At 40.8% G+C, this 27,111-nt stretch overlaps 1 protein-coding gene across 1 annotated transcript in view; it reads right to left on the bottom strand.

The window, feature by feature from the left end:
* The window catches only part of ADGRG4 (adhesion G protein-coupled receptor G4), a gene marked incomplete at its 5' end in the record, with an annotated part of 115,031 nt that overhangs the window by 54,099 nt on the left and 33,821 nt on the right, over positions 1–27,111 (bottom strand). The window contains 24 exon segments of the mRNA XM_055437667.2: positions 5,930–6,047; positions 7,817–7,949; positions 8,951–9,114; positions 10,793–10,846; positions 12,068–12,106; positions 14,609–14,673; positions 16,655–16,749; positions 17,887–18,097; positions 18,306–18,540; positions 18,542–18,650; positions 18,653–19,166; positions 19,169–19,443; positions 19,446–19,633; positions 22,679–22,839; positions 22,841–22,909; positions 22,911–23,113; positions 23,116–23,244; positions 23,247–23,415; positions 23,417–23,493; positions 23,496–24,272; positions 24,275–24,483; positions 24,485–24,827; positions 24,830–25,167; positions 25,261–26,050. Coding sequence (XP_055293642.2) covers positions 5,930–6,047; positions 7,817–7,949; positions 8,951–9,114; positions 10,793–10,846; positions 12,068–12,106; positions 14,609–14,673; positions 16,655–16,749; positions 17,887–18,097; positions 18,306–18,540; positions 18,542–18,650; positions 18,653–19,166; positions 19,169–19,443; positions 19,446–19,633; positions 22,679–22,839; positions 22,841–22,909; positions 22,911–23,113; positions 23,116–23,244; positions 23,247–23,415; positions 23,417–23,493; positions 23,496–24,272; positions 24,275–24,483; positions 24,485–24,827; positions 24,830–25,167; positions 25,261–26,050 — 5,465 coding nt within the window.

The following is a 27,111-nucleotide window of genomic DNA, read 5'->3' as shown; positions in this document are numbered from 1 at the left end:
GAATAAATAAAATTTTATTATACATATATATGTATACATACATACAAAATGGAATATTATTCAGCCTTTAAAAAGAAGGAAATCCTGTCATCTGCAGCAACATGGATGAAACAGAAGAGTATAATGCTAAGTGAAATAACCCAGACTCAGAAATATCAATATGCATGATCTCACTTATATGTGGAGCCCAAAATAGTCAAACTCCCAGAAGCACAGAGTAAAATGGTGATGACCAGGCATTAGAGGAGAGGGAAGTGGGGAGTTACTAATCAACAGGCATAAACTTTCAGTTAAGCAAGATGAATAAGTTCTAGATATCTGCTATAAAACATTGTGTCAGCCGTCAATACTAATGCATTGTACATTCTAAAATTGTCAAGAAAGTAGGTCTCACGTACAGTGTTCTTTGGTTCAGTTTAGCCGCTCAGTCGTGTCCGACTCTTTGCAACCCCATGAATCACAGCACGCCAGGCCTCCCTGTCCATCACCAACTCCCAGAGTTCACTCAAACTCATGTCCATCGAGTCGGTGATGCCATCCAGCCATCTCACTCTCTGTCGTCCCCTTCTCGTCCCGCCCCCAATCTTTCCCAGCATCAGAGTCTTTTCCAGTGAGTCAACTCTTCGCATGAGGTGGCCAAAGTATTGCAGCTTCAGCTTTGGCATCAGTCCCTCCAATGAACACCCAGGAATGGTCTCCTTTAGAATGAACTGGTTGGATCTCCTTGCAGTCCAAGGGACTCTCAAGAGTCTTCTCCAACACCACAGTTCAAAAGCATCAATTCTTCTGTGCTCAGCTTTCTTCACAGTCCAACTCTCACATCCACACATGACCACGGGAAAAACCATAGCCTTGACTAGACGGACCTTGGTTGGCAAAGTAATGTCTCTGCTTTTTAATATACTATCTAGGTTGGTCACAACTTTCCTTCCAAGAAATAAGTGTCTTTTAATTTCATGGCTGCAATCAGCATCCTCAGTGATTTTGGAGCACAAAAAAATAAAGTCTGACACTGTTAACACTGTTTCCCCCTCTATTTCCCATGAAGTGATGGGACCAGATGCCATGATCTTTGTTTTCGAATGTTGAGCTTCATGCCAACCTTTTCACTCTCTTCTTTCACTTTCATCAAGAGGCTTTTTAGTTCCTCTTCACTCTCTGCCATAAAGGTAGTGTCATCTGCATATCTGAGGTTATTGATATTTCTCCCAGCAATCCTGATTCCAGCGTGTGCTTCTTCCAGCCCAGCATTCCTCATGATGGACTCTGCATATAAGTTAAATAAGCAGGGTGACAATATACAGCCTTGACGTACTCCTTTTCCTATTTGGAACCAGTCTGTTGTCCCATGTCCAGCTCTAACTGTTGCTTCCTGACCTGCATACAGGTTTCTCAAGAGGCAGGTCAGGTGGTCTGGTATTCTCATCTCTTTCAGAATGTTCCACAGTTTACTGTGATCCACAGAGTCAAAGGCTTTGGCATAGTCAATAAAGCAGAAATAGAAGCTTTCCTGGAACTCTCTTGCTTTCTCCATGATCCACAATAAAATTAAGAGAAGAAAGTAGATTGGGCTGGGGGAAAGAGGGAATGGAGAGTAATTGCTAACAAGAAGTGAGAAATAGATTTAAGGGACTAGATCTGATAGACAGAGTGCCTGATGAGCTCTGGACGCAGGTTCGTGACATTGTACAGGAGACAGGGACCAAGACCATCCCCATGGAAAAGAAATGCAAAAAAGCAAAATGGCTGTCTGAGGAGGCCTTACAAATAGCTGTGAAAAGAAGAGAAGTGAAAAGCAAAGGAGAAAAGGAAAGGTATAAGCATCTGAATGCAGAGTTCCAAAGAATAGCAAGGAGAGATAAGAAAGCCTTCCTCAGTGATCAATGCAAAGAAATAGAGGAAAACAACAGAATAGGAAAAACAAGAGATCTCTTCAAGAAAATTAGAGATTCCAAGGGAACATTTCATGCAAAGATGGGCTCGATAAAGGACAGAAATGGTATGGACCTAACAGAAGCAGAAGATATTAAGAAGAGGTGGCAAGAATACACAAAAGAACTGTATAAAACAGATCTTCACGACCAAGATAGTCACAATAACGTGATCACTGACCTAGAGCCAGACATCTTGGAATGTGAAGTCAAGTGGGCCTTAGAAAGCATCACTACAAACAAAGCTAGTGGAGGTGATGGAATTCCAGTTGAGCTATTTCAAATCTTGAAAGATGATGCTGTGAAAGTGCTGCACTCCATATGCCAGCAAATTTGGAAAACTCAGCAGTGGCCACAGGACTGGAGAAGGTCAGTCTTCATTCCAATCCCAAAGAAAGGGAATGCCAAAGAAGGCTCAAACTACCGCACAATTGCACTCATCTCACACGCTAGTAAAGTCATGCTCAAAATTCTCCAAGCCAGGCTTCAGCAATATGTGAAACGTGAACTCCCAGATGTTCAAGCAGGTTTTAGAAAAGGCAGAGGCACCAGAGGTCAAATTGCCAACATCCACTGGATCATCGAAAAAGCAAGAGAGTTCCAGAAAAACATCTATTTCTGCTTCATTGACTATGCCAAAGCCTTTGACTGTGTGGATCACAATAAACTGTGGAACATTCTGAAAGAGATGGGAATACCAGACCACCTGACCTGCCTCTTGAGAAACCTGTATGCAGGTCAGGAAGCAACAGTCAGAACTGGACATGGAACAACAGACTGGTTCCAAATAGGAAAAGGAGTACGTCAAGGTTGTATATTGTCACCCTGCTTATTTAACTTATATGCAGAGTCCATCATGAGGAATGCTGGGCTGGAAGAAGCACACCTTGGAATCAAGATTGCTGGGAGAAATATCAATAACCTCAGATATGTAGATGACACCACCCTTATGGCAGAAAGTGAAGAGGAACTCAAAAGCCTCTTGATGAAAGTGAAAGAGGAGAGTGAAAAGGTTGGCTTGAAGCTCAACATTCGAAAACAAAGTTCATGGCATCTGGTCCCATCACTTCATGGGAAATAGATGGAAAAACAGTGGAAACAGTGTCAGACTTTATTTTGGGGGGCTCCAAAATCACTGCAGATGCTGATTGCAGCCATGAAATTAAAAGATGCTTACTCCTTGGAAGGAAAGTTGTGACCAACCTAGATAGTATATTCAAAAGCAGAGACATTACTTTGCCAACCAAGGTCCGTCTAGTCAAGGCTATGGTTTTTCCAGTGGTCATGTATGGATGTGAGAGTTGGACTGTGAAGAAAGCTGAGCACAGAAGAATTGATGCTTTTGAACTGTGGTGTTGGAGAAGACTCTTGAGAGTCCCTTGGACTGCAAGGAGATCCAACCAGTCCATTCTAGAGGAGATCAATCATGGGTGTTCATTGGAAGGACTGATGCTAAAGCTGAAACTCCAATACTTTGGCCACCTCATGTGACGAGTTGACTCACTGGAAAAGACTCTGATGCTGGGAAAGGTTGGGGGCGGGAGGAGATGGGGACGACAGAGAATGAGATGGCTGGATGGCATCACCGACTCGATGGACATGAGTTTGAGTGAACTCCGGGAGTTGGTGATGGACAGGGAGGCCTGGCGTGCTGTGATTCATGGGGTCGCAAAGAGTGGGACACGACTGAGCGACTGAACTGAACTGAACTTACGGTGTTTCGTTTAGGAGTGATTAGAATGTTCTAGAATTAGTGGTGATGGTTGCACAATCTAGTGAATATACTAAAAAGCACTGAACTGTACACATTACATGGCTGAATTTTATGTCATTATCTCCATAAAATTTTTAATTACATTGAGATTAATTTATCAAATCACAAACATCCAAAAATCAGATAACATGCTTGTTGATTTGAAGATGTTCAGAAACGGGTACTTTCACACCTTGTAAGTGGGAGTATAAGCTGGTGCAACTATTACAGAGAGCATTTTGATATCATGAAAAGTATTGATCTGAAAAGATACATGCACCCCAATGTTCATAGCACTATTTACAATAATCAATACATGGAAGCAATGTAAATATCCATTGACAGATGAATGGATAAAGAAGATGTGGTATATATATGTGGAATATTATTCAGACATAAAACAGAACGAAATATCATGCATTGATACAGGATGCTTGGGGCTGCTGCTCTGGGATGAACCAGAGGGATGGGATGGGGAGGGAGGTGGGAGCGGGGTTCAAGATGGGGAACACATGTACACCCGGGCAGATTCATGTCAATGTATGGTAAAACCAATACAACAATATAAAGTAATTAGCCTCCAATTAAAATAAATAAATTAAAAACAAACAAACAAATAAAAAAGAACGAAATAATGCCATTAGCAGCAGCATGGGTGGACCTACAAGTTATACTAAGCTAAGTAGCTCAGACAAAGACAAATATCATATGATATCACTCATATGTGGAATCTAAAATATGAGAGAAATGAACTTATTTATAAGGCAGAAACAGACTCGGAGACAAAACAAATTTATGGTTACCAAAGGGGAAGCAGGGAGGGATAAGTTAGGAGTTTGGGATTAACACACTAATATATACAAAATAGATAAACAACAAGTTCCCACTGTATAGCACAAGGAACTATACTCAATATTTTATAATAACGTACAATGGAAAATAATCTGAAAATTTATATATATGCACACATATAGCTGAATCACTTTGCTGTACATTTGAAACTAACACATTGTAAATTAACTATGCATGCATGCATGCTAAGTCGCTTCAGACATGTCCGATTCTGTGACCCCATGGACTGTAGCCTGCCAGGCTCCTCTGTCCATGGGATTCTCCAGGCAAGAATACTGGAGTGGATTGCCATGCCCTCCTACAGGGGATCTTCCCAACCTAGGGATCGAATCCACGTCTCCCACAGCTCCTGCATAGCCGGCAGCTTCTTAACCACTGAGCAACCAGATAAGTCGAAATTAACTATACTTCAATTTTAAAACTTCCCTGATAGCTCAGTTGGTAAAGAATCCGCCTGTAATGCAAGAGACCCCGGTTCAATCCCTGTGTCAGGAAGATCTGCTGAAGAAAGGATAGGCTACCCACTCCAGTATTCAAAAATGCCAGAAGAAATAAAGCAAGTAAGAAAAAAGAAATGTTAATGTAGAGTATAGCGTTATCAATTCAAAAAATTTTGGCATAGCAAATAAAAATAATTTATCTTGAAAAAAGTATGATTGACTCAGCAATTCTACTTTTGGGAATTTATGCTTCGAGCATACCATACTTGCACAAAATGACACATGCACAATATCCATTACAGCAGTTTTTTAAAAAACAAGGTGTAATTATCAAGTTAAATGTCCATCCATATGGACATCCATAGGCAACAGTTTAAAGAAATCAATTGGGGCATATCTGTGTTAATACAACGCAGTGAAAAAAAATCAGGAAGCTCTTCATACATTAATACGATAATTTCTGCAATATAAAATTAAGAGAAAGAAGCAAGGTACAGAACAGCGTGTATATCACTCTCCACTATGTGTACAAAAAGGGAGGAAGAATATAGATACGCATGCACACTTCCTTATAGATGCATAGATATCTCCATGGATACTAAATGGCTGGGGTCAGCTGTGGGAGGGAGAGGTTTCACAGCATACTGTTTTTATATTTTCAATATTGAACTATATGAAGTATTATCTACTAAAACTCTTAAAAATTAAAACAAAAATAACTAACCAAACATTATAAAATAGAAAATATTATGAAACAAAAATCACTGACAGTTCTGACTTCTCACGCTCCACTCCCACTTTCACCACCAGTAACTACCTCATTTATGAAATTGGATTGTTATCAGGTAGATTTTCCTACCTATGGGAGGTTTGCCTGTACTCTCTCTGATCTCAGGTCAAGTAGACAAATTGAGGATCCATTATTTCTTTAATGTGTGCAGAACAGTCTTTCCGTCACTTATTGTAATATTAGCAAGATCCACAATCTTATTAGGAAGCGCTTGAAGCAATTTGCATTGTTTAAACTTTGGTTTTTCCCAGTGAGATTTGCCAGTGTCAATACTGATTGAGCTGAAAAAGAGAGGAGAGACGAACAGAATCTTCATCATTGAAAGATGAGGTCAGAATAGTTTGAAAGTGAATGGTGAAGGAACATGGTATGTCTTTGGCATGCCTCCCCGTAGCCTACTGCCAACTTCCTAGCTGAGATGGCAAAGGTAGGAACCCAGTATTTGTACAGTGAAGAAAACTTCGCTCCTGGGGAGCAAGTGAATCTAGGGTTTCCATGCAGGAAGCATAGACAGGCAAGAGAGCCCAAAAATGGGGCTGGGCCACGTCCACTAGACCAAGAGTCAAGGCAGAGATTTTTGCCCCTCTGGACATTACTTCTACCCTCACTTTTGCCTCTTACCCTCACTTTAAGAGAAAATTCCTGTTAGAATTGTGGTCTCTATTTCAGCATGTTCAATCACTCAAAACAGTTAGTATAGCCCCCACTGTGGTTCACTGGCCCTCATTATCCACCCTGCACTATGCCCGATCCAATTCAAGCCAGTTCATTGCAAATCAGCTAACCCATTTATTGGGAGTCTTCTGTGTTCTAGGACTGGTAGTAGGTACTACAGACAGACAGTACAGCTCCTTGAGGAGCTCGCAACATAGTGCTTTGAGATTGTAAATGTAACTACATTTAGGCAAAATATGAAATGGAAACACTGTAGAAATGAAACTGAATCTATTGAAACACCAAGCAAGGAGAACTTATTTGTAGCTTTTGAGCTGAGCTGGGCACTAAAAGAACAAAGACAGAGAAAGTGCCCCCTCCCCGCAACCACAGAGAGCAAATAGCACAAGCAGAGAAAGAGCTGCAAGGCCAGAAGGGCAACGGTCCATCTGGGGGGGAAGGAAAGGGGCCCGAGGGTCTTAAGTACTTTATTTAGGGTTTTGGACTTGCTCCTTAAGGCAATATAGAACTGGAGTGGGAAATCGGCATGCTGGCAGCCATACTTCAGGAAAATTATGCTGGCAGCAGTGTGAAGTAGAGCTGGGGGTTGGGAAGGAGTGGGCGCTTAGAAGACCAGGAGACTGCTCTAATTGTAGACACCCAGTGAGTGGCAGGGGGGTCAGAAAGGAAAGGGCGGATGTGAGCTCTGTTTGTGACCATAAACGCTGCACGACTCACTAAGTGACTAGATGAAGGGAAGAAGAGGTAGGACTCAGTCACCTTCCAAAAGACAGCTTTTACATTTTTATCAAAACCTGCTGTCCCTCCGGTTTGCGCACTTAAGTTAATGGCATAAACCGGTAGCAAAGAGCAAGAAAAGAGGGGCTGATGACAAAAGGAAAATGTTAAAGTCAAGAATAGTAGAGTGATTTAGTAAATTATTATGGCCCATCAGCGATCAGCGAGGTAGCTTTTGAGGCAGGTTTTTTAAAAGGTCATTAAGACAATAAATGTAAAGCATGGAAAATGTTTGATAAACCACTGAGTGAAAGATTAAATGACATTATGCTATAAGAAGGGTGAATACCACTACACAAAATTTAAAACGCATAAAAGGCTACATGGAAGAAAAATATGACCACCTAAAAGCAGCTGTGTTCAGCTGGTAGGATCATGGGTGTTTTGTTTTGTTTTTCTCTTTTGTCTTCTTGAAATTTTTTCTGGGTTGTTATTATGTGGCATGTGTATGCTTAAGTAGACCCAAAAGGTGAAAGAAAGGAAGATGGGCACTCAAGGGAAGGAGGAGGTGTGCTCAGACAAGTGACTTGGAAACATGCTCCCAATTAAGCAGATCTTTGTGTACCCAACTAGCAATTAGAACTTAGCTGGTGCATACCAGAGTCTAGTAGCACTTCCATCTTCATTTTTTATGCATCTAGTTTGGGCTGTCTCGGTAGGGTTGGTTAAGAGCCACTTATATGTCCCTTTGTATTTAGAGGCTATTTCTTCGGCTTTGCACTTTCCAGGCTCTACAGAGAAAATGAAAGCACATTTGAAAGGGCAAAAGGCACTTAAAATTTCATGAACATCCATTACCACCCATCATTATTACCCTGCACATAAACATCAGCAAATAAAAGGGGAAACTTTTCTACCAGGCAATTTAAAGCAGGTTGAAAATAACATTAAATTGAGTCTTTTTTTAAAAATAAGGCTCCCAGTCCAATCTCACATTTGGTCCTTTGCTTTAAAACTACCACTTGACAGGATGGTTTTTCTGCTTTGGTTTCATTAAAATGGTACATACGCATTGAAAAAAGTCAAGCCACACAAAGAGATGTAAAGATCGAAAGTCCCCACCTGCCGAATGCCCTCCTTTTGAGTGCAGTTGCTAATAGTTAGGGATGCAGTGACCAGACACTAAAGGCTGACTTCTCTTTCTTAACGGACTTTGGGCTGGACTTGGTTTTAATAAATTCAATGTATTCATCATCAGTAGTATAGATCAGGGTACTCTGTTCTGATGTTGATGCTAAAAGCAAAGTTTTGCTGCCAAGTGTTGTCACATAAAGGGAGATGTGTCCTGAGCTAAGATTTGTGAGAAAGTCCCAGTTTTTACTGACCACCCACTTGGTTTGTTTGACTCCAGAAATCAGGGTGGCCAGAGAAGCAGGTGAACAAGCCTTGCCCAGCCATCACAGTCTCCTCTCTAAGGACATAAGACACCTTCCTCTCCTTCTCTAAGTATTTAAGCAAGAGGAAAAATGCTCCTACTCCACTGATGAACTCGCTGCTGCTAATATCTAGAGCAGGTCGATGGTCTCTGGTAACTAACTCCTCTGGTACTCTGGTTTTTTTACAAGCTATTCCAGGTAAAAAGGCTGTCAGGGCAAGATGAATACCAAGGATGTGGAAAGGAACTTAAAGACAGTTTCTCTCACCCTCTGAAGGCAGGGTTTCTTGTTATGTATGCATTTGGAACTTTATAAAAAAAGGAATTAATTCATATGAAAACACTCACCCAAATTACCTAGTTTTCTCACTACAGCATGTCCAGACTTTACTGATAATATCAATTGATCTTGTGTGAAGTTTCCATGCATGAGGTTGCCATGTATTTTACTTTCGATCCTGCTAATCAATTTGGTGAGTGCTAAAGAAGAGGTGGCCTTTATGATGACCTGAAAAAGACAGCTAAAAAGCAGAGCAAAAGAGAAAGATGTTGCAGATATGGCCACAGAGTGCAACTTGGCCTGCGGTGCTGAAACTCTGTGTAGATGACTTAATTAGTAGTCCATAAATATCAAGCATTTTACAGCTATTAAGTGGCAAATCTTCAGAAATGATGGAGTACAGCACATTGAAGTCATCTGATAAATTTTCTCATATCCAAAACAAACAACTCAAAACCCGTTTTTAAAAGAACAGTCAGTAACATTTGCATTATGTTGAAAGTGACTAGCTATGCAATTTCTAGGGGTTTGTGATAATTAATAGAGAAGATGGAGCATTCAGAAAAAACCTTTTACTCTTCTGGTCTCTAATTTATCTGTCATTACCTCAATAAGAAGGCAAATAGGCACATGCTCAATTAGTCTAGAAAACTGTGTTCTGCAGAAGGCCTATTTCTGTAATAAAATAATAATGATGATAATAATAGTAACCAACATTTGTAGAGCTCTTGTTCTGCATGTTTTAATTCATGTTATCACAAGAACCTTATGAGGTAGTGCTATTATTACCCCTATTCTGCAGATGAAGAAACTGAGCCTTAACCAAGGTCACAAAGACCTAAATATATTATTTTGGAGCGTTCTGTCCATTAAAGATATGGTGTGAAAGAACAGGGCTGCCCTTAACTTCAAGCTCTATAGCGAGGTCCTCAGACATTCTCAGTATCTCTATCTTCCATTACAAAGCACATTTCAGACTCACAAGTTTACCTATGTTTTTTCTCCATTTCCGTTTGTAGACCCATCTTTTGGAGGAGTACTTTCTTATATTCCCTATCAGCTCTTGAAAGTCAGATGTGCCTGTGTTTACTCAGAATTTCTCTCTATGTCCAATCGAAGCCACGCCCGCCCCATCCCCACCACTGATCCATATTTAGTGAAATCCTTGTTCATACTACCCATTCCACTGGCAGCCAATCTCTTCTCAGCTTTCATCTTCTCAGTTTGAAGAGGACTTTTCTTTTTAAACCTCTCCTCTTGCTGCAAGAGTAGAGCAGACCCTCTACCCTTGGCACCCTGAATATTTTAATGACCTTCCCATGAGCCTTCTGTAGTTATACGTCCTTTTTCTTTCTTTTTTTTTATTGGAGTATAATTGCTTTACAATGTTGTATTAGTTTCTGCTGTACAACAAGGTGAATCAGCTCCATGTACACATACACTCCTTCCCTCTTGTATCTCCCTCCCACCCAGCCCCATCCCACCCCTCTAGGTCTATATGTCCTTCTTGGGTTGCATCAAGCAGAACAGCAATAATAGCCAGTGTTCCAGGAGGACCTGGACCACGAGCCTGAACAGGACCGAGGCTGCTTTCAAGGTTGTTTTGCAATTTCCCTGCTCCGTATTTCATGGAGTTTTTTGATGACAACACTTTATTGCCCTATCCCCAAATTATGACCACTTTGGACCCCATTTTCTCTTCACTACAAAGAGGCAGCAGGCAGGCTGCTAGGCTGTGCCGTGACCAACTGAAGCAACTTATTTCTTGAAGGCAAGAGCCCAATTACAGCATCTGCAAAATAACCAGCAGGTACTTTGATCTCCCTTTGACAGCTCTGACCAACAGGCTACACATACAGAATTAAATGGAAAGAAACTTAAAAGTAAATGTACCAACTCTGAATAAACTCAGCTCCTACCTGTATTGTACATGGGAAATTGTAGCCAGTCCTTGCCCTTCTCTCTGTTTCAAATAACGGAAAAGAAAAGTACATAGTCATTGAAACCTTTAAACAAATGTCACAATTGACTACAGGCCTATTGTTAACAACTACAATCATAATTATACTTTATATCTATGTAACCAATTGCCATCTACAAATCACCAGCAAAACATCAATGCATTTAGTCCTGACACCAACACTGTAGGATAGATAATGCACAGATGTGTCACCCCATTTTCTAGTCTCAGAGAACTTAAATGATGTGCCCAGTATCCCACAGCTGACGGGTCACAGAACTGGCAGCAGAATCAAAGCCTTCAGGCTCTGGATCCAAACATGATGATGACAAATTAAACACTACCAGGATTTCATGCTCTACGTCCTGTACTAAGCACTCTAGTGGGTTATTCCATTCCATCTTTCTAACATCCTTGTGAGGAATGGTCATATTATTATTTCCATTTTACAGATGAAGAAACTGAGGCACAGAGAGTTTAATTAAGTTGCCCAAGGTCTCATAATCAGGAAGTGGAAAAGCAGGGATTCTAACTCAGGCAGCCTGACTCTGGGGGCCATATTACCACCAAAAGGCTTTTACACCTATTGTTTGAGAGGAATTTTAGTTATGTCACATTATGTATACTGTTTACAATTTTTACATTCTGACTCGGGTATTTACAGAAAGTATTTTAAGTGATGGCAGATAATTTGGAATGCACTGTAGGCTTGACTATATTTTGTGTAGTCAAAATATTTATCTCAGATTTAAATAACTCAAAACGTTGGTGCATACTAATTCTTTCAGAATTTAACATTGTAAAGCTTTAAGGCACTGGAACAAATAATGGGAGATAGTTTTGTCACATTGACTTGAATTCTACATAAGAGTGGATTTATTACGTGAATGCCCATTTTGCAAGTAATTGTGTCACTCTTGGAAAAAACAGATTTCTTTGCCAGATGCCTACAATCAAGAAATTTCATTTATCATTTGCAATTCGCAAATCATTCCATACTCCCATAGATCCCAAAACGTGCCTAAAAAAATTGCCACATAGATAGTTCAGAAAAGCAGAGATTGGTTTTCTTAGTGAATTCTTGTGCAGATCCCAAAGAGAGTAATGTAATTTGCCCCTCAATTATTACAGCTGAACCTTGCCTGATAATATGCACTTGAATGGAAGAGCTATTTACCTATATATAATCAGGTATAGGGTGGGTTACAAGTAGATTTGTTTTGAAAAAATACTTACAAATTGGTCCATGGTTATTTCTTCCCCAGTAATGTCTCTGTACCAAAATCACCAGAAAATTATAGGAAAATAAACCATAGTACCAAATACATGAGAGAACAAGTTCGGGAGAAAGACAACTGTGAGGTAGAATGGTAGAATACCCCTGCTTGAAATTCGGATAATACTAGGGCTCTAAATGACACTACCCTTATGGCAGAAAGTGAAGAGGAACTCAAAAGCCTCTTGATGAAAGTGAAAGAGGAGAGTGAAAAGGTTGGCTTGAAGCTCAACATTCAGAAAACAAAGATCATGGCATCTGGTCCCATCACTTCATGGGAAATAGATGGAAAAACAGTGGAAACAGTGTCAGACTTTATTTTTTTGGGCTCCAAAATCACTGCAGATGCTGATTGCAGCCATGAAATTAAAAGACGCTTACTCCTTGGAAGGAAAGTTATGACCAACCTTGATAATATGTTAAAAAGCAGAGACATTACTTTGCCAACAAAGGTCCGTCTAGTCAAGGCTATGGTTTTTCCCGTGGTCGTGTATGGATGTGAGAGTTGGACTGTGAAGAAAGCTGATCGCTGAAGAATTGATGCTTTTGAACTGTGGTGCTGGAGAAGACTCTTGAGAGTCCCTTGTACCATAAGGAGATCCAACCAGTCCATTCTAAGGGAGATCGATCCTGGGTGTTCATTGGAAGGACTGATGCTAAAGCTGAAACTGCAATACTATGGCCACCTCATGCGACGAGTTGACTCACTGGAAAAGACTCTGATGCTGGGAAAGGTTGGGGGCGGGAGGAGAAGGGGACGACCGAGGATGAGATGGCTGGATGGCATCACCGACTCTGTGGACTTGAGTCTGAGTGAACTCGGGGAGTTGGTGATGGACAGGGAGGCCTGGCATGCTGTGGTTCATGGGGTCGCGGAGAGTCGGACACGACTGAGTGACTGAACTGAACTGAACTGAAGGAGTCACTTTAAAAGAGCTGGGTCTAAAATGCCTGTTCAACCCTCTTGGGAAAAAAAAAAAAGAGCTGGGTCATTATTTGCATACCAAAATAGTGGTCAGCCTTTGACTCAGCGATCCCACTTCTAGGAATCTATTCCATAATAGAATCAGCAGGGGTGTATAAAAATATATATACAAAGGTGAAGAAAATCAAATGTCCATCACGAGGTAATTGGATAAATACACCACAGCACACCCATACAAAAGAATTCTATGCAGTCATTAAAACAAATAAGCTACATCTGTCAGTATTAGCTGGAAAGGATATACATGATGTATTCTAAGGCAAGAAAAGAAAGTTGTAAAACAGTATGTAGAATGTGATCCCATTCTTTTAGTAAACCCATGACAACAAATCTAGAGAAATATATAAAATAAGCCATTAACCAGAGCTCTTAAAGTAGGTGGGGAAAGGCAGCTTTCTGGAGATTTTTGCTGTCCATGTCATACATTTCTGTAAAGCTCTAAGTTTTTACATTGACCACATATTACTTCCATAATAAAGAAAAATCATAGACATAGTTCTTTGAAAGAATGGTGTATACTTTAGACATTTCCAATTTTCTTTTAATAACCTATCATGGATTTACTTCCATTACTTTCTATGAACTTTCTTGAACCCATTTATGTTTGAACATGCAAAAGAAACAAAAATCCAAGTGTATGGAAGACAGGCAGTCACACTCAGTGTTTTTTAAAAAATCAGCTAAGCATGGTGTACCAGAATCACACTTATTTTTCAAAAGGATTCTTTGGGATTTTCCTTTAACAGAGGACTAGTATATGTGCAGGACAAGAGCAAAGAAAATATTTCTCAGATGACCAGTTAACTTTGTTATGGTCTTCTGGATAGTACTCAGCCCCTGCCAATTTCACTGCAATCACCTCTCCAAATCTGTGCCAGGCAATTCTGGAACTAGCTAGCATTCCTCACTTGAAACAAGAATTTCTAATTCTTGAAAGTGCATTATCCAAAAATAAAAGGCCTTATCAATCCTCATACAATGGCCATCCCTAAACTTTCATCCCTTTAAGACATGACTTTTTCCCCTAAGTCACAGAATCATAGCATTTTAAAGCTAAAAGGTGTTTCAGGGGTGAAAGTGAAGTGAAGTAGCTCAGTCGTGTCCGACTCTTTGCGACCCCATAGACTGTAGCCTACCAGGCTCCTCTGTCCATGGGATTTTCCAGGGAATAGTACTGGAGTGGATTGACATTTCCTTCTCCAGGGGATCTTCCCAACCCAGGGCTCGAACCTGTTTCTCCTGCATTGTAGACAGACGCTTTACCGTCTGAGCCACCAGGGAAGTCGTTTTAGGGGTATCTGAGTCCAATTCCACTACTTTCCCTATTTACTTTTTTCTGTTTTGTTCTCTCATTGACTTTATACCTTACAGTAATAATACAAACCTCTTTATCAATCTGAAGAGAACCTACAGTCAGAAGGGAAGATGCAACTCAAAATGCAGCAGTCTCAAACAAAAACCAAGGATATACCTTCCAGATAGGAACAGACGCACAGCGGATGACATTCACATACCTGCTTTTAATCTGAACAGCCAGATTAGCAAGAACAAATTCACTGTCTTGAAATATAGAATTCAACTGTAAAAGGTAAAACATATTTGTTTTAGTACTCTTGCTCCTCTTTCTTAACCCAGCAAAGTTACTTGAGATGAAGTGATCATTAAGCTGCATTTATTATTTCAGTTGGTTTAACATTTCCATCTGCTCCACTCAGCTTTTTGATTTACATTTTACCTATTGGTATGGGATGAACTGCATCCCTGCAAGATTCATGTTGTAGCTCTAACCCACTAATGTGACTGTATTTGGAGATAAGAACTGAGAAAGTAGAGAAAGTGCAGAGTGTTAGCACTCAATCATGTCTGACTCTCTGTGACCCCATGGACTGTAGCCCACCAGGCTCCTCTGTCCATGGAATTCTCCAGGCAACGACACTGGAGTGGGTTGCCATTCCCTTCTCCAGGGGATCTTCCTGACCCAAGGATTGAACCGGGGTCTCCTGCATTGCAGGTGGATTCTTTACCATCTGAGCCACCAGGGAAGCCTTTAAGAAAGTACTTAAGGCTAAATGAGGTCATAGGGTGGAGCCCTAATCTGATAGGACTAGTGTCCTTATTGAGAAGAGGAAGAGACACTAGAGATCTCTCTGCACACACACAGAAAAGGCCATGTGTGAGGACACAGTGGGAAGCCAAGGACAGAGGACTCACCAGAAACCGACCTTGCCAGCACCTTGATCTTAGACTTTTAACCCCCAAAACTGTAAGGAAATAAGTGTCTGTAAAATAATATATACATAATTTAATCGTTTTGCTGTATGTGTGAAATTAGCACAGTATCATAAATCAACTATACCTCAATTAAAAAGAAAAAGGAAAGAAAGTCTGTCACTTAAACCACCTAGTGCATCATGTTTTGTTATAGCAGGCCTGGTGGATGAATACACCAACCCATTTTCAAGCACTTATAATCATGTCGCATATACTTGAAAATAAATGCTGATGGGGAGAGAGGGGAAACAGACATCATCAGTTACTGTTGGTGAGGGTGCAAGTTGGTACCACCTATCTGGGAGGTACTTAATGATAGCTATCAAAATGTAAAATATTCATGTCTTTTGACCTAGCAATTCCAGTTCTAGGAATTTATCCTCTAGAAATATTCAAGTACACCCCCCTCAAATTTATTGCAAGAGCATTATTGTCAGCATTGTTTCCAAATAGAGAAAAAAAAAAAGAAACAAACTAAATGTCCTCCAAAGGATGCCTGGATTAAAGCCACCACATTACAAACTTTTAAAGTGTATGAGGTAGGTCTATGTTTACCAGCATGAATGTGCCTAAAGACACATGGTTAAGTGAAAAGGAAGCAAGTTGCAGAATAGCATAATTAGCACGATTCCAGCTACTTTTGCAAAAGAACATGTTTGAATCACTGCTATTACATATAAAAACATCTGAAAGAAAATGCTTCAAACTTTTAAGAGGTGTAAATACAATAAGTGATATGAGGGAGGACATTTATTTTCTGGGTGTCAGATTTTAGTGTCTGAATTTTTTACAGAGAGTAGGTATTACTGCTTATTGTCAGAAAAACGTAAGGATAAATAAAATATTTCTCGCATAAAAGAGAGAAGAAATGAAAGTACAGAAAACAAAAATATTTAAGTACAATGGCCTACACTATGTTATCACAGCTCTCCTAGGTTCCCCAAGTAGGGAAACGTGGCAAAGGTGCAGAATTCATATCAGTGGAGGGACATGTACAGTTCTAAACCAATTAATAACACCTCATAAAAAGCTTTCCAGCATTGACATTATAAAAGAGAGACCACACACATCTTCATAGTGTTGCTTACAGAGTGGATAAACTTGCAGCCAAAAGAAAAATCAAAACCAATGTGCTGCAATATATTATGCATAGGAAAAAGTGAAGCCTAGTTTTATATATATCGGGTTGGCTAAAAAGTTCAAGTTTTTCTGTAAGATGTTACATATTTATATACATATATTTATTCACTTTTTTTAGATGTAGCATAAATAGTCAATAGATTATTTACCCATTTTTTTGCAGATTCTTTTACAACACTGGTGATAGGGATCCTTGGCTCTTCATCAAAGACAGAGAGGCTCATTTCAATATTGTAGAAGGAAACTGTAAAAATAAGGAGATCAATTTCATTCCTTTAGTTCAAGAAATTTAACTTCTGTAAGTCTGGTCAAAACTGCTCTTCACTTTGAAGAAACCAAACAATGAAGCCTCATTCTTAAACTTTGCTTAATTTAACTCCAAGGTCAAGAACCAGTACTTTTGGCTCCATATACCAAAGCAAACCAGGATGTGTCCTGGCAGTTTTGCTTTAATTTTGAGGGCTATTCCTTGATTTCTGCACAATTGACAGATATTCTACAACTCCCCCCAAATCCTAGTTTTCATTGGCCAACAGATTTCTAGTCCTTTTAGTGGCCAAGCTGAACATTATCTCACAGGTTCATTTGTACTGAGAAAATGTTTATTTCTTCCTGTGCCTTTCTTTATGCTTCGGGCTTTCTCTTTATTCCCTTGTTTCTCTTGTCTGTACTACCAAATTTCAATTTAAAAATTTTTCTATTTTAGAATATTAAAGTTGAGAAAATGGATTTCCCTGGTGGTCCAGTGGTTAAAGCTCCACGTTTCCATTACAGGGGGCATGGGTTTGATTCCTGGTTGGAGAAATTCTGTATGCCATTTGGTGTGGCCAAAAAAAATATCTATGTATATGTCTATATCTATATATAAAAGCTGAAGGAACATCCCATATTTGAATTATTTGGAAGCCAAATACTCCCTGGCCACAGAAAAGCATTAGAAGCCAGCTGGAGGTGGAAACTGGAGAAGACTGAAACCTGCATCAACGGAATTCAAACAGAGCAAGCTAGAGTATCTTCTGGTGTTTTCTGGTATGTAGTCAACATATTGGCCCTAAGGCCATATAATCCTCTTATAGGGAAGGGGGTAAGGTTCCTGACCCATGTCCACACTGGCATAGTCAGAGCATTAGGAACAAAACGGATGGAAAGGAGGCTTTAAAATGTCATACATTTGCATTATATGTCAGTAAAGGAAAGGTAAGAAAGATGGCTAGAGAATTGTGTTTGGAATAAGGTACCCACTGTAGATACTGTCTGAAGGAGATAAGAAACACCTGTACCCTTCTTTTGCCCTTTCTGCCTTCAGAGAATTGGCTTTCTTTGAGAACACATATCCTACTGTGTGTACATTCTATTATGCCACATACATTGCGGAACATACCTTTGGACTTAAGGGTAACAGGTGAAGTCGAAGTTTTGGTAGATAAAAAGGAAGGTGTGGAGTCCAGCCAGGTTGTCTCAAAAGAGGAAGAAGGTAATGAGGACACATTTGCTGTAAAAGGATGTGTTATTCCAGTGGAGATGAGAGGAAATGGGGCTCCAGTAGCAGTGAATGTAGTGGCAGCTATATTTAGAAGAGAGTCCTGTGTGGGCTTCCCTGGTAGTTCAGATGGTAAAGCGTCTGCCTGCAATGTGGGAGACCTGGGATCGATCCCTGTGTTGGGAAGATCTGGAGAAGGAGACGGCAACCCACTCCAGTACTCTTGCCTGGATAATCCCACGGATGGAGGAGCCTGGTAGACTACAGTCCATGGGGTTGCAAAGAGTCGGACATGACTGAGCGACTTCACTACACTTCACTTCTTCCTGCGCGGGCTTAGGAAGAACTAGCGTAGTGGGTCCTGATGCAGCTGGGATTCTGCTCTAAGCAGATGTTGTTGTAGGGCTAGGTAGAAACATGGCACCAACAGATGGGGTATGGTCAACTGGAGGTGATTTACTCATTCTGCTGAAGGATGGAGCTTGAGACACAGTCCTGGAGTTGGCAGTCACAGTGATTCTGGAAAATGCTTCAGAAGATTTGGAAATGTAGGTAGTCATCCGTGATTTGAATAGACACAGGGAAAGGACTTGGGAAATCCGTAGTGATACCTGCCACTGTAGGTGTAGGGGTGGTTTTGGTGAGTACAGCACTTACACCAGCAAGGGTCCTATTGTAAAGTTAGTGAGTGGGTGTGTTGGTGTTATGTCAGAAGTCAGAAATGTGGATTTTAATACCTCTTCTGGAGAGGAAGATATAATGTGAGGAGTATTGGATCTAGTTGCCAGAGATGAACCTGAAGGAAGACTAGATAAGATCCAAGTCAGCATGGGTGAAGTAGCAGCCTTTGAAATGATAGATTCTGAAGCAGCATCAGAAATGTTTGACGGGACTGTGGTCCCAGGAGTTACAGATGTGGTTGTATTCTCAAATGTGTGCTTAATGTCAGCCAAAGTAACAGGGATAGATTTTGAAGATACTGATAATGAAGGGCTCTCAGACATCCTCAAGGTAGGAAGAGTTCCTGTTACGGAAAATTATGACATTGCCATTACATGTCCAGGTACAAAACCAGTCTGACAAAGAGTGGACTAACGTAAGAACTCTGTTTGCTTCTTGTTGGATGTAGGTACATAAGCAGTGGTAGAAGCTGAAAATTGAGAATCTTCAGCTGTGGGGGTGTGTTCCAGGAAGTCAAAAGCAGAGACTGGGCATTACTAGATGTGGTTCTTGTTTGCAGAACTGGAAACTCAACCGTTTGGGACATAGAAGGAAGAGAAGTCTTTGGAGTAGAGAACTTGGCTTCAGTACTTTGAGGTGAAAAAAGAACTGATGTTGAAGAGGGTGAAGTAGTACCGGATGGAATCCAGGGAGGGTATGAAGCAGGCATATTCACAGACATGACACCTTTTGTCAGTTCAGCTGTTGAAGTATTTTCTGATGAGGAAGTCTACTTTCAGTATTTGAAGAATGATAAATGGTAACTTTTACACTTTTTGTGGATCCTGGAGTGCTCTTAAAGCCAGTCAAAGATGGGGAAATTTGAATATTCAAGGAAGTGTGGAGATTTTCCAGAGTAGATGACAGCACATTTTCAAGGGCACCAGTTCTGGAATAAGTATTTGTGAGAGGTGTTACTTTACCACTGCTTATAGTTGAAAGTATACTTTCCTTGAGAACCCCATGAACAGTATCAAAAGGCAAAATGATAGGATACTGAATGAGGAACTCCCCAGGTCGGTAGGTGCCCAATATGCTACCGGAGATCAGTGGAGAAATAACTCCAGAAAGAATGAAAGGATGGAGCCAAAGCAAAAACAATACCCAGTTGTGGATGTGACTGCTGATAGAAGCAAGGTCCGATGCTGTAAAGAGCGATATTGCATAGGAACCTGGAATGTTAGGTCCATGAATCAAGGCAAATTGGAAGTGGTCAAACAGGAGATGGCAAGAGTGAACACAGACATTCTAGGAATCAGTGAACTCAAATGGACTGGAATGGGTGAATTTAACTCAGATGACCATTATATCTACTACTGTGGGCAGGAATCCCTTAGAAGAAATGGAGTAGACATCCTGGTCAACAAAAGAGTTCGAAATGCAGTACTTGGATGGAATCTCAAAAACGACAGAATGATCTCTGTTTGTTTCCAAGGCAAACCATTCCATATTAGAGTAATCGAAGCCTATGCCCCAACCAGTAATGCTGAAGAAGCCGATGTTGAATGGTTCTATGAAGACCTACAAGACCTTTTAGAACTAACACCCCAAAAAGATGTCCTTTTCATTATAGGGGACTGGAATGCAAAAGTAGGAAGTCAACAAACACCTGGAGTAACAGGCAAATTTGGCCTTGGAGTACAGAATGAAGCAGGGCAAAGGCTAATAGAATTCTGTGAAGAGAACGCGCTGGTCATAGCAAACACCCTCTTCCAACAAAACAAGAGAAGACTCTACACATGGACATCACCAGGTGGTCATCACTGAAATCAGATTGAATATATTCTTTTCTTCCAAAGATGGAGAAGCTCTATACACTCAGTCAACAAAAACAAGACCGGGAGCTGACTGTGGTTCAGATCATGAACTCCTTATTGCCAAATGCAGACTGAAATTGAAGAAAGTAAGGAAAACCACTAGACCATTCAGATATGACCTAAATCAAATCCTTTATGATTATACAATGGAAGTGAGAAATAGATTTAAAGGACTAGATCTGATAGATAGACTGCCTGATGAACTATGGACGGAGGTTCGTGACATTGTACAGGAGACAGGGATCAAGACCATCCCCATGGAAAAGAAATGCAAAAAAAGCAAAATGGCTGTCTGGGGAGGCCTTACAAATAGCTGTGAAAAAAAGAGAAGTGAAAAGCAAGGGAGAAAAGGAAAGATATAAGCATCTGAATGCAGAGTTCCAAAGAATAGCAAGGAGAGATAAGAAAGCCTTCCTCAGCGATCAATGCAAAGGAATAGAGGAAAACAACAGAATGGGAAAGAAAAGAGATCTCTTCAAGAAAATTAGAGATACCCAGGGAACATTTCATGCAAAGATGGGCTCAATGAAGGATAGAAATGATATGGACCTAACAGAAGCAGAAGATATTAGGGGTGGCAAGAATACACAGAAGAACTGTACAAAAAAGATCTTCATAACCCAGACAATCACGATGGTGTGATCACTCACCTAGAGCCAGAGATCTTGGAATGTGAAGTCAAGTGGGCCTTAGAAAGCATCACTACAAACAAAGCTAGTGGAGGTGATGGAATTCCAGTTGAGCTATTTCAAATCCTGAAAGATGATGCTGTGAAAGTGCTGCACTCAATATGCCAGCAAATTTGGAAAACTCAGCAGTGGCCACAGGACTGGAAAAGGTCAGTTTTCATTCCAATCCCAAAGAAAGGCAATGCCAAAGAATGCTCAAACTACCACACAATTGTACTCATTTCACACGCTAGTCAAGTCATGCTCAAAATTCTCCAAGCCAAGCTTCAGCAATACATAAAATTCCAGATGTTCAAACTGGTTTTATAAAAGGCAGAGGAACCAAGGATCAAATTGCCAACATGTGCTGGATCGTGGAAAAAGCAAGAGATTTCCAAGAAAACATCTATTTCTTCTTTATTGACTATGCCAAAGCCTTTGACTGTGTGGATCACAATAAACTGTGGAAAATTCTGAAAGAGATGGGAATACCAGACCACCTGACCTGCCTCTTGAGAAACCTGTATGCAGATCAGGAAGCAACAGTTAGAACTGGACATGGAACAACAGACTGGTTCCAAATAGGAAAAGGAGTACGTCAAGGCTGCATATTGTCACCCTGCTTATTTAACTTATATGCAGAGTACATTATGAGGAACGCTGGGCTGGAAGAAGCACAAGCTGGAATCAGGATTGCTGGGAGAAATATCAATAACCTCAGATATGCAGACACCACACTTATGGCAAAAAGTGAAGAGGAACTCAAAAGCCTCTTGATGAAAGTGAAAGAGGAGAGTGAAAAGATTGGCTGGAAGCTCAACATTCAGAAAATGAAGATCATGGCATCTGGTCCCATCACTTCATGGGAAATAGATGGAGAAACAGTGGAAACAGTGTCAGACTTTATTTTTGGGGGACTCCAAAATCACTGCGGATGCAGATTGCAGCCATGAAATTAAAAGATGCTTACTCCTTGGAAGGAAAGTTATGACCAACCTAGATAGCATATTAAAAAGCAGAGACATTTCTTTGCCAACCAAGATCCGTCTAGTCAAGGTTATGGTTTTTCCAGTGGTCATGTATGGATGTGAGAGTTGGACTGTGAAGAAAGCTGAGCGCTGAAAAATTGATGCTTTTGAACTGTGGTGTTGGAGAAGACTCTTGAGAGTCCCTTGGACTGCAAGGAGATCCAACCAGTCCATCCTAAAGGAGATCAGTCCTGGGTGTTCATTGGAAGGACTGATGCTGAAGCTGAAACCCCAATACTTTGGCCACCTCATGCGAAGAGTTGACTCACTGGAAAAGACTCTGATGCTGGGAGGGATTGAGGGTGGGAGGAGAAGGGGACGACAGAGAATGAGATGGCTGGATGGCATCACCGACTCGATGGACATGAGTTTGAGTGAACTCCGGGAGTTGGTGATGAACAGGGAGGCCTGGCGTGCTGTGATTCATGGGGTCGCAAAGAGTCAGACACGACTGAGCGACTGAACTGAACTGATAGTTGAAAGAGAGTTGTTAGTAATCCTAGGGAATCTGCCCAGAGTGGTGGCCTGATATCTTTGCGATGATTGTTGGGCTGTTGATAGAAATGATAAAAATGTGGTCTTTGGAGTGGAAGAAATAGCATCAGTGTTCTTAGAACTGAGTAGGGGAGAGACAGGGGATGCCCACTGTCCCATTCATGATAGTGGTTGGTATGGTTTTCCCAGAGGGAAAAAGTTGGCTCTGCTGGGGAGGAAAAGGATGTAGGTGTGATGCTGGATGATACTTTAGTTATTTCTGAAGTAATGAAAGCAACAGAAGCCACTGTGTTTTTTGAAGCAGACCCAGCATATGTCAAAGGTGTGACATCTAATGAAAATGTTTGCTTGGTCATAGAAGGCCTGGGGGTAACTGAAGACAATGAAGTATAGAATGATACACCCTGTTGTTGGAAGCATCAGAAGAAACAGTAGGAGGTGGAAAAGCAGAGACCATTAACTGACATTGAGGATATCTAAGACCCAGCCCAGAAGTGGCTACAGAGGTACTTTTCAAACAATCTGAATGTCTGTTTTAGAAGATCCAGTCATTAGTACAGTGGGAGTGCCCAAAACACTTTTAGAGGTGAAAGGAGTGACATTAACTGGCTATGAGGACATCTAGTAGATATGAGTGGATGTTATCATGGAAGTTTTCCCAAGAAGTGCTATAGATAAATTTGAAGCAGAAAGGGCTGTAGTTGATCCTGTCAGTAGACACAGCTGTAAAATTGGCACTAGATAGTCGAGCTGTGGAAAGAGATGGGGACTCAGGGAAGTATGTGTGCTTTCAGAAATGAGAGAGGCAACTGAAGACACCTAAGGCTGAGTCCTAGGTGAAAGCAAGTGTAAAAAAGTTGTGTTATTGTTTATAGGATTTGATATCCTGGTTGTCCGAGAAGTTACAGTATCTACAAAGGAAGTGTCCTGGCGGTGTGAGAAAGGGTGAGTCACAGAGGTGGTGCTTACTAACTTTTTCTCAGTCCTGGGAGTATATACTGAGAGGGCACTCATGCTCCCTTTTACAGGAGACAAAAGTGTGGTAATTGTCAGAGCTTGTGAGGGGAGAGCTGTTTTCTCAAGACCAGTAGACATTTCTGAAACATGGGCCTCTACTGTGTTATTTGAGGTTGAGGTAGATGTAGTCTGTGTGCTCCCAAAAGTGGGAGATGGAGCTGGATTCCCCTCAGGTGGAGTTTCTGAAGTCCAAGGTGCTATGTAGATGTGGGTGGAATTAAAGATATCTGTAGTTTCGTTGTATGAACTCTTAGGTGTCATTTTCATTGATTTTGTAGAAAACCAACTTTCTCTCACCTCAGCAGTTGTTGTATTATCCAATCAGGTAGTCAGCTTCTCTGCATCAGGAAAGGGGGAAAAAGACTCATCTGTTACTTCCAGCATTGTTGCAAATGGAGAAACCTTGATTGCCTCTGCTAGAGCCCATTTTGCCCCAAGATAATGGGAAGTTGTTTCTTTCATTGCCACAGTAGCAATGAATCTTTGTATCATTGCAGATTCTGGAACGGGGGCTGTTGTCTCTCCAAATGCAATTGTACCCTTTGTCTCTGTGTGTTCTCAGAAGCACTCTCCTCAGTAGAAAAAATTGGTTCCACAACAAGGGTAGATATTCTATCTACAAGTGGAACACCTGTTTCCCTTGATGTTGAAAGAAGTTTATTTCCAAGTACTGTGGGTGCAGGGGTGGTGTTTAGTAGTAAGGTGCCAAATTTAGACTCAGGCAGTTTGGTTACAGACGTGACTCCAGAAACTGGAGAAATTAGTGAGCCATGGAGATGTCAATTTGGATAGAACTGTTGTATATTTGTCTGTGGTAGTAGTAGTGATAGTGGTGGCCTTGCTCTCTGTGAATGCTTCTGGTTGGATGAGAATATTAGTAGTTGTGGATGAATGCTCTGTATTAGAAGTACTCCCATGGAACACTGATGTCAACAAGGTCTGATCTGGCCTGGAAGTCCAAGTGATCTCATTTGTGAAGAATATATGGTCACCTTCATCACTTGTTGATGTGGGACCAGACTCAGATTCCTTGGATGTGGAAGCTGATCTAGTAGAAATCAGAGGAAGCATGTTTTCACCACCTGTGGGTATATTCTATGATATATTGGCCCAGTGATTGTGGAGGAAAATATAGTTTCACCCACTGTAGGTGCAAGTGTTTTCCCAGGAGTCAAGGCTGTATGTGTCATCTCAACATCAATAACGGTCTGTACACTCTGAACTCTGGGGAATGGAGAGGATGTCCTGAAAGAAAGTGCCATAGAAGAGGCCTCTTTTGGTATGAAGGTAGATATTGCGTCTTCCATTGTGGGTAAAGAGTCAGCCTGGAAATTTGTAGATGGTGATTCTGTTTCAGCTGTTCTTAGCACAGGTGTCATCTCAATAGACCTAGTTGAATAAACTGTAAATGATATTTCCATATCAGTTGTGGCCAATGTGGATGTTATCTGCTGCTGCTGCTGCTAAGTCGCTTCAGGCGTCTCCGACTCTGTGCGACCCCATATACGGCAGCCTATCAGGCTCCCCCATCCCTGGGCTGTCTGATTTCTAGGAAATAAGGAATCCATTGAAACAGCTGTGAAAATAAGCACAGACTCAGGCGGCAGTGTTGACGCAGTCCCAGCGGGAGTAGCTGTAGTTGAAGTCGGATCCACTGTGGACTGACATACACTTCTAGCAGCTGTAGATGCAGGAAACTCCTGGCTAGCTGTGGCAATATGGATTGCCCCAATACCTGTAGATTTGTGTTTGGGCCAAGATGTTGTAGACATGGGTGTTGACTCAATAGGTGAGAATAAAGACGCTGTCCTCATAACAGCCAACTGAGATCAAGTTACTGAAGGTTTGGATACAGTTGAATTGTTGGTAAATCTAGATGTGTACAGGAAATTAGTAGCTACTGCTGAATGAGAAGTCTCAGTAGCAATGGATTCAGCCATTTTGGTTGTCCTTGTGCTCTCTGAAGATGGGGATTTAGTTGTTTTCATGGAATTGGTAGTAGGGCCTATGGAGGTACTCTTGGTAGACAGAGCAATGGCTGCTGATGTAGACAAAAGGTCTGATGTGAATGTAGCTGTCTCAGCTGTGGAAGTCTTTAAAAAAATTGGCGCAGTCATTGTTTTCAGTGGTGGAGATGTTGTATTGGAATACAGTCAAGTTGTATAATCAGTTGCAAATACAGGCATGCTTTTAGACACCACTGTAGAAGAATATGCAGTCTTTTGCGGTTTTAGTCCAGTAACTTGGGATGGAGTTGTCCAGTCTATTTGTTGTGAAAAGGTGATACTTGTTTCTTGAATTATTACATTTTCAGAAAGAACTGAAAAATTACGAAGCATGTGTTAGTTTGGATTCAACTTTAGAAATCAGAAAAGATTCTTTAAGAAAGAGCTCTATAATGGCTTTTCATATTCTTAAGATTAAATAAGTATCAGATATAAATCAAATCATGTGGTTACAATGAATATTGAATAACACAGGTTGAGCTGTGTGGGTCCACTTTCACAAGGATTTTTTTTCCAATAGTACAAACTACAGTAATTCACAATCCACTGTTGGTTAAATCCTCAGGTATGGAACAGCAGATAAGCAGAAACAACAGATACAGAAGGCCAACTGTAAGTTGTAATGGAATTTTCACTGCTCTGGAGGGTTGACGTTCCTCACTTTCCCTTGTTCAAGGGTCAAATGTACCTGGTTTTTCTTAAGATGATTTTCTACTTTCCAAAAATTTATATATGGTTCTCATAATGCCCTGGTTAAGTAACAACTAGAAGGACATCCATTCCATGCTATCTTCATTAAAAAAAGAAAAAACAGGCATTCCTAACAGAGGGATGCATGGTAGCCCACTGATTAAGAGGATTACCTTTGGAAATGAATCAATCTCTTGAAAGACACAAGTTATCAAATCTAACTTAAGAAGAAATAGATAACTTTGAATAGTCCTGTATCTATTATAGAAGTTGGATTATGTCTTTAAGTCTTCCAAAAAAGAGGACTGGCTTTGGATTCAAATAGATGTATTTTTAAATAATGGTTCCCTCACTTATTCATTATGTAATCTTGGACTAGTTAACCTTTCTGTGCTTCACTTTCCTCCTTTCTAATAAGAGATAATAACACTGACCTTAAAAACCTGTCTTGAGGGGATTTCCCTGGTGGTCCAGTGGATAAGACTGAGAGCTCCCAATGCAGGGGGCCTGGGTTCAATCCCTGGTCAGGGAACAAGATCCCACATACTGCAACGAAGACTGAGCATGCTACAACTAAGACTGGACACAGCCAAATAAAGATTATTTTTTAAAAATTGTTTTGAGAATTGAGTTAATGCATGTAAAAACTCTTAGCATAGCACCTGGGGCACAGTAAGTGCTCAAA

Source organism: Moschus berezovskii, chromosome X (genome assembly GCF_049115385.1).
Source record: "Moschus berezovskii isolate FMDL1 chromosome X, NW_MosBer_1.0, whole genome shotgun sequence".
Taxonomy (NCBI): Eukaryota; Metazoa; Chordata; class Mammalia; order Artiodactyla; family Moschidae; genus Moschus; species Moschus berezovskii.
Note: the sequence above shows the minus strand (reverse complement) of the source record. Positions and strands in the feature narration are given on the sequence as shown.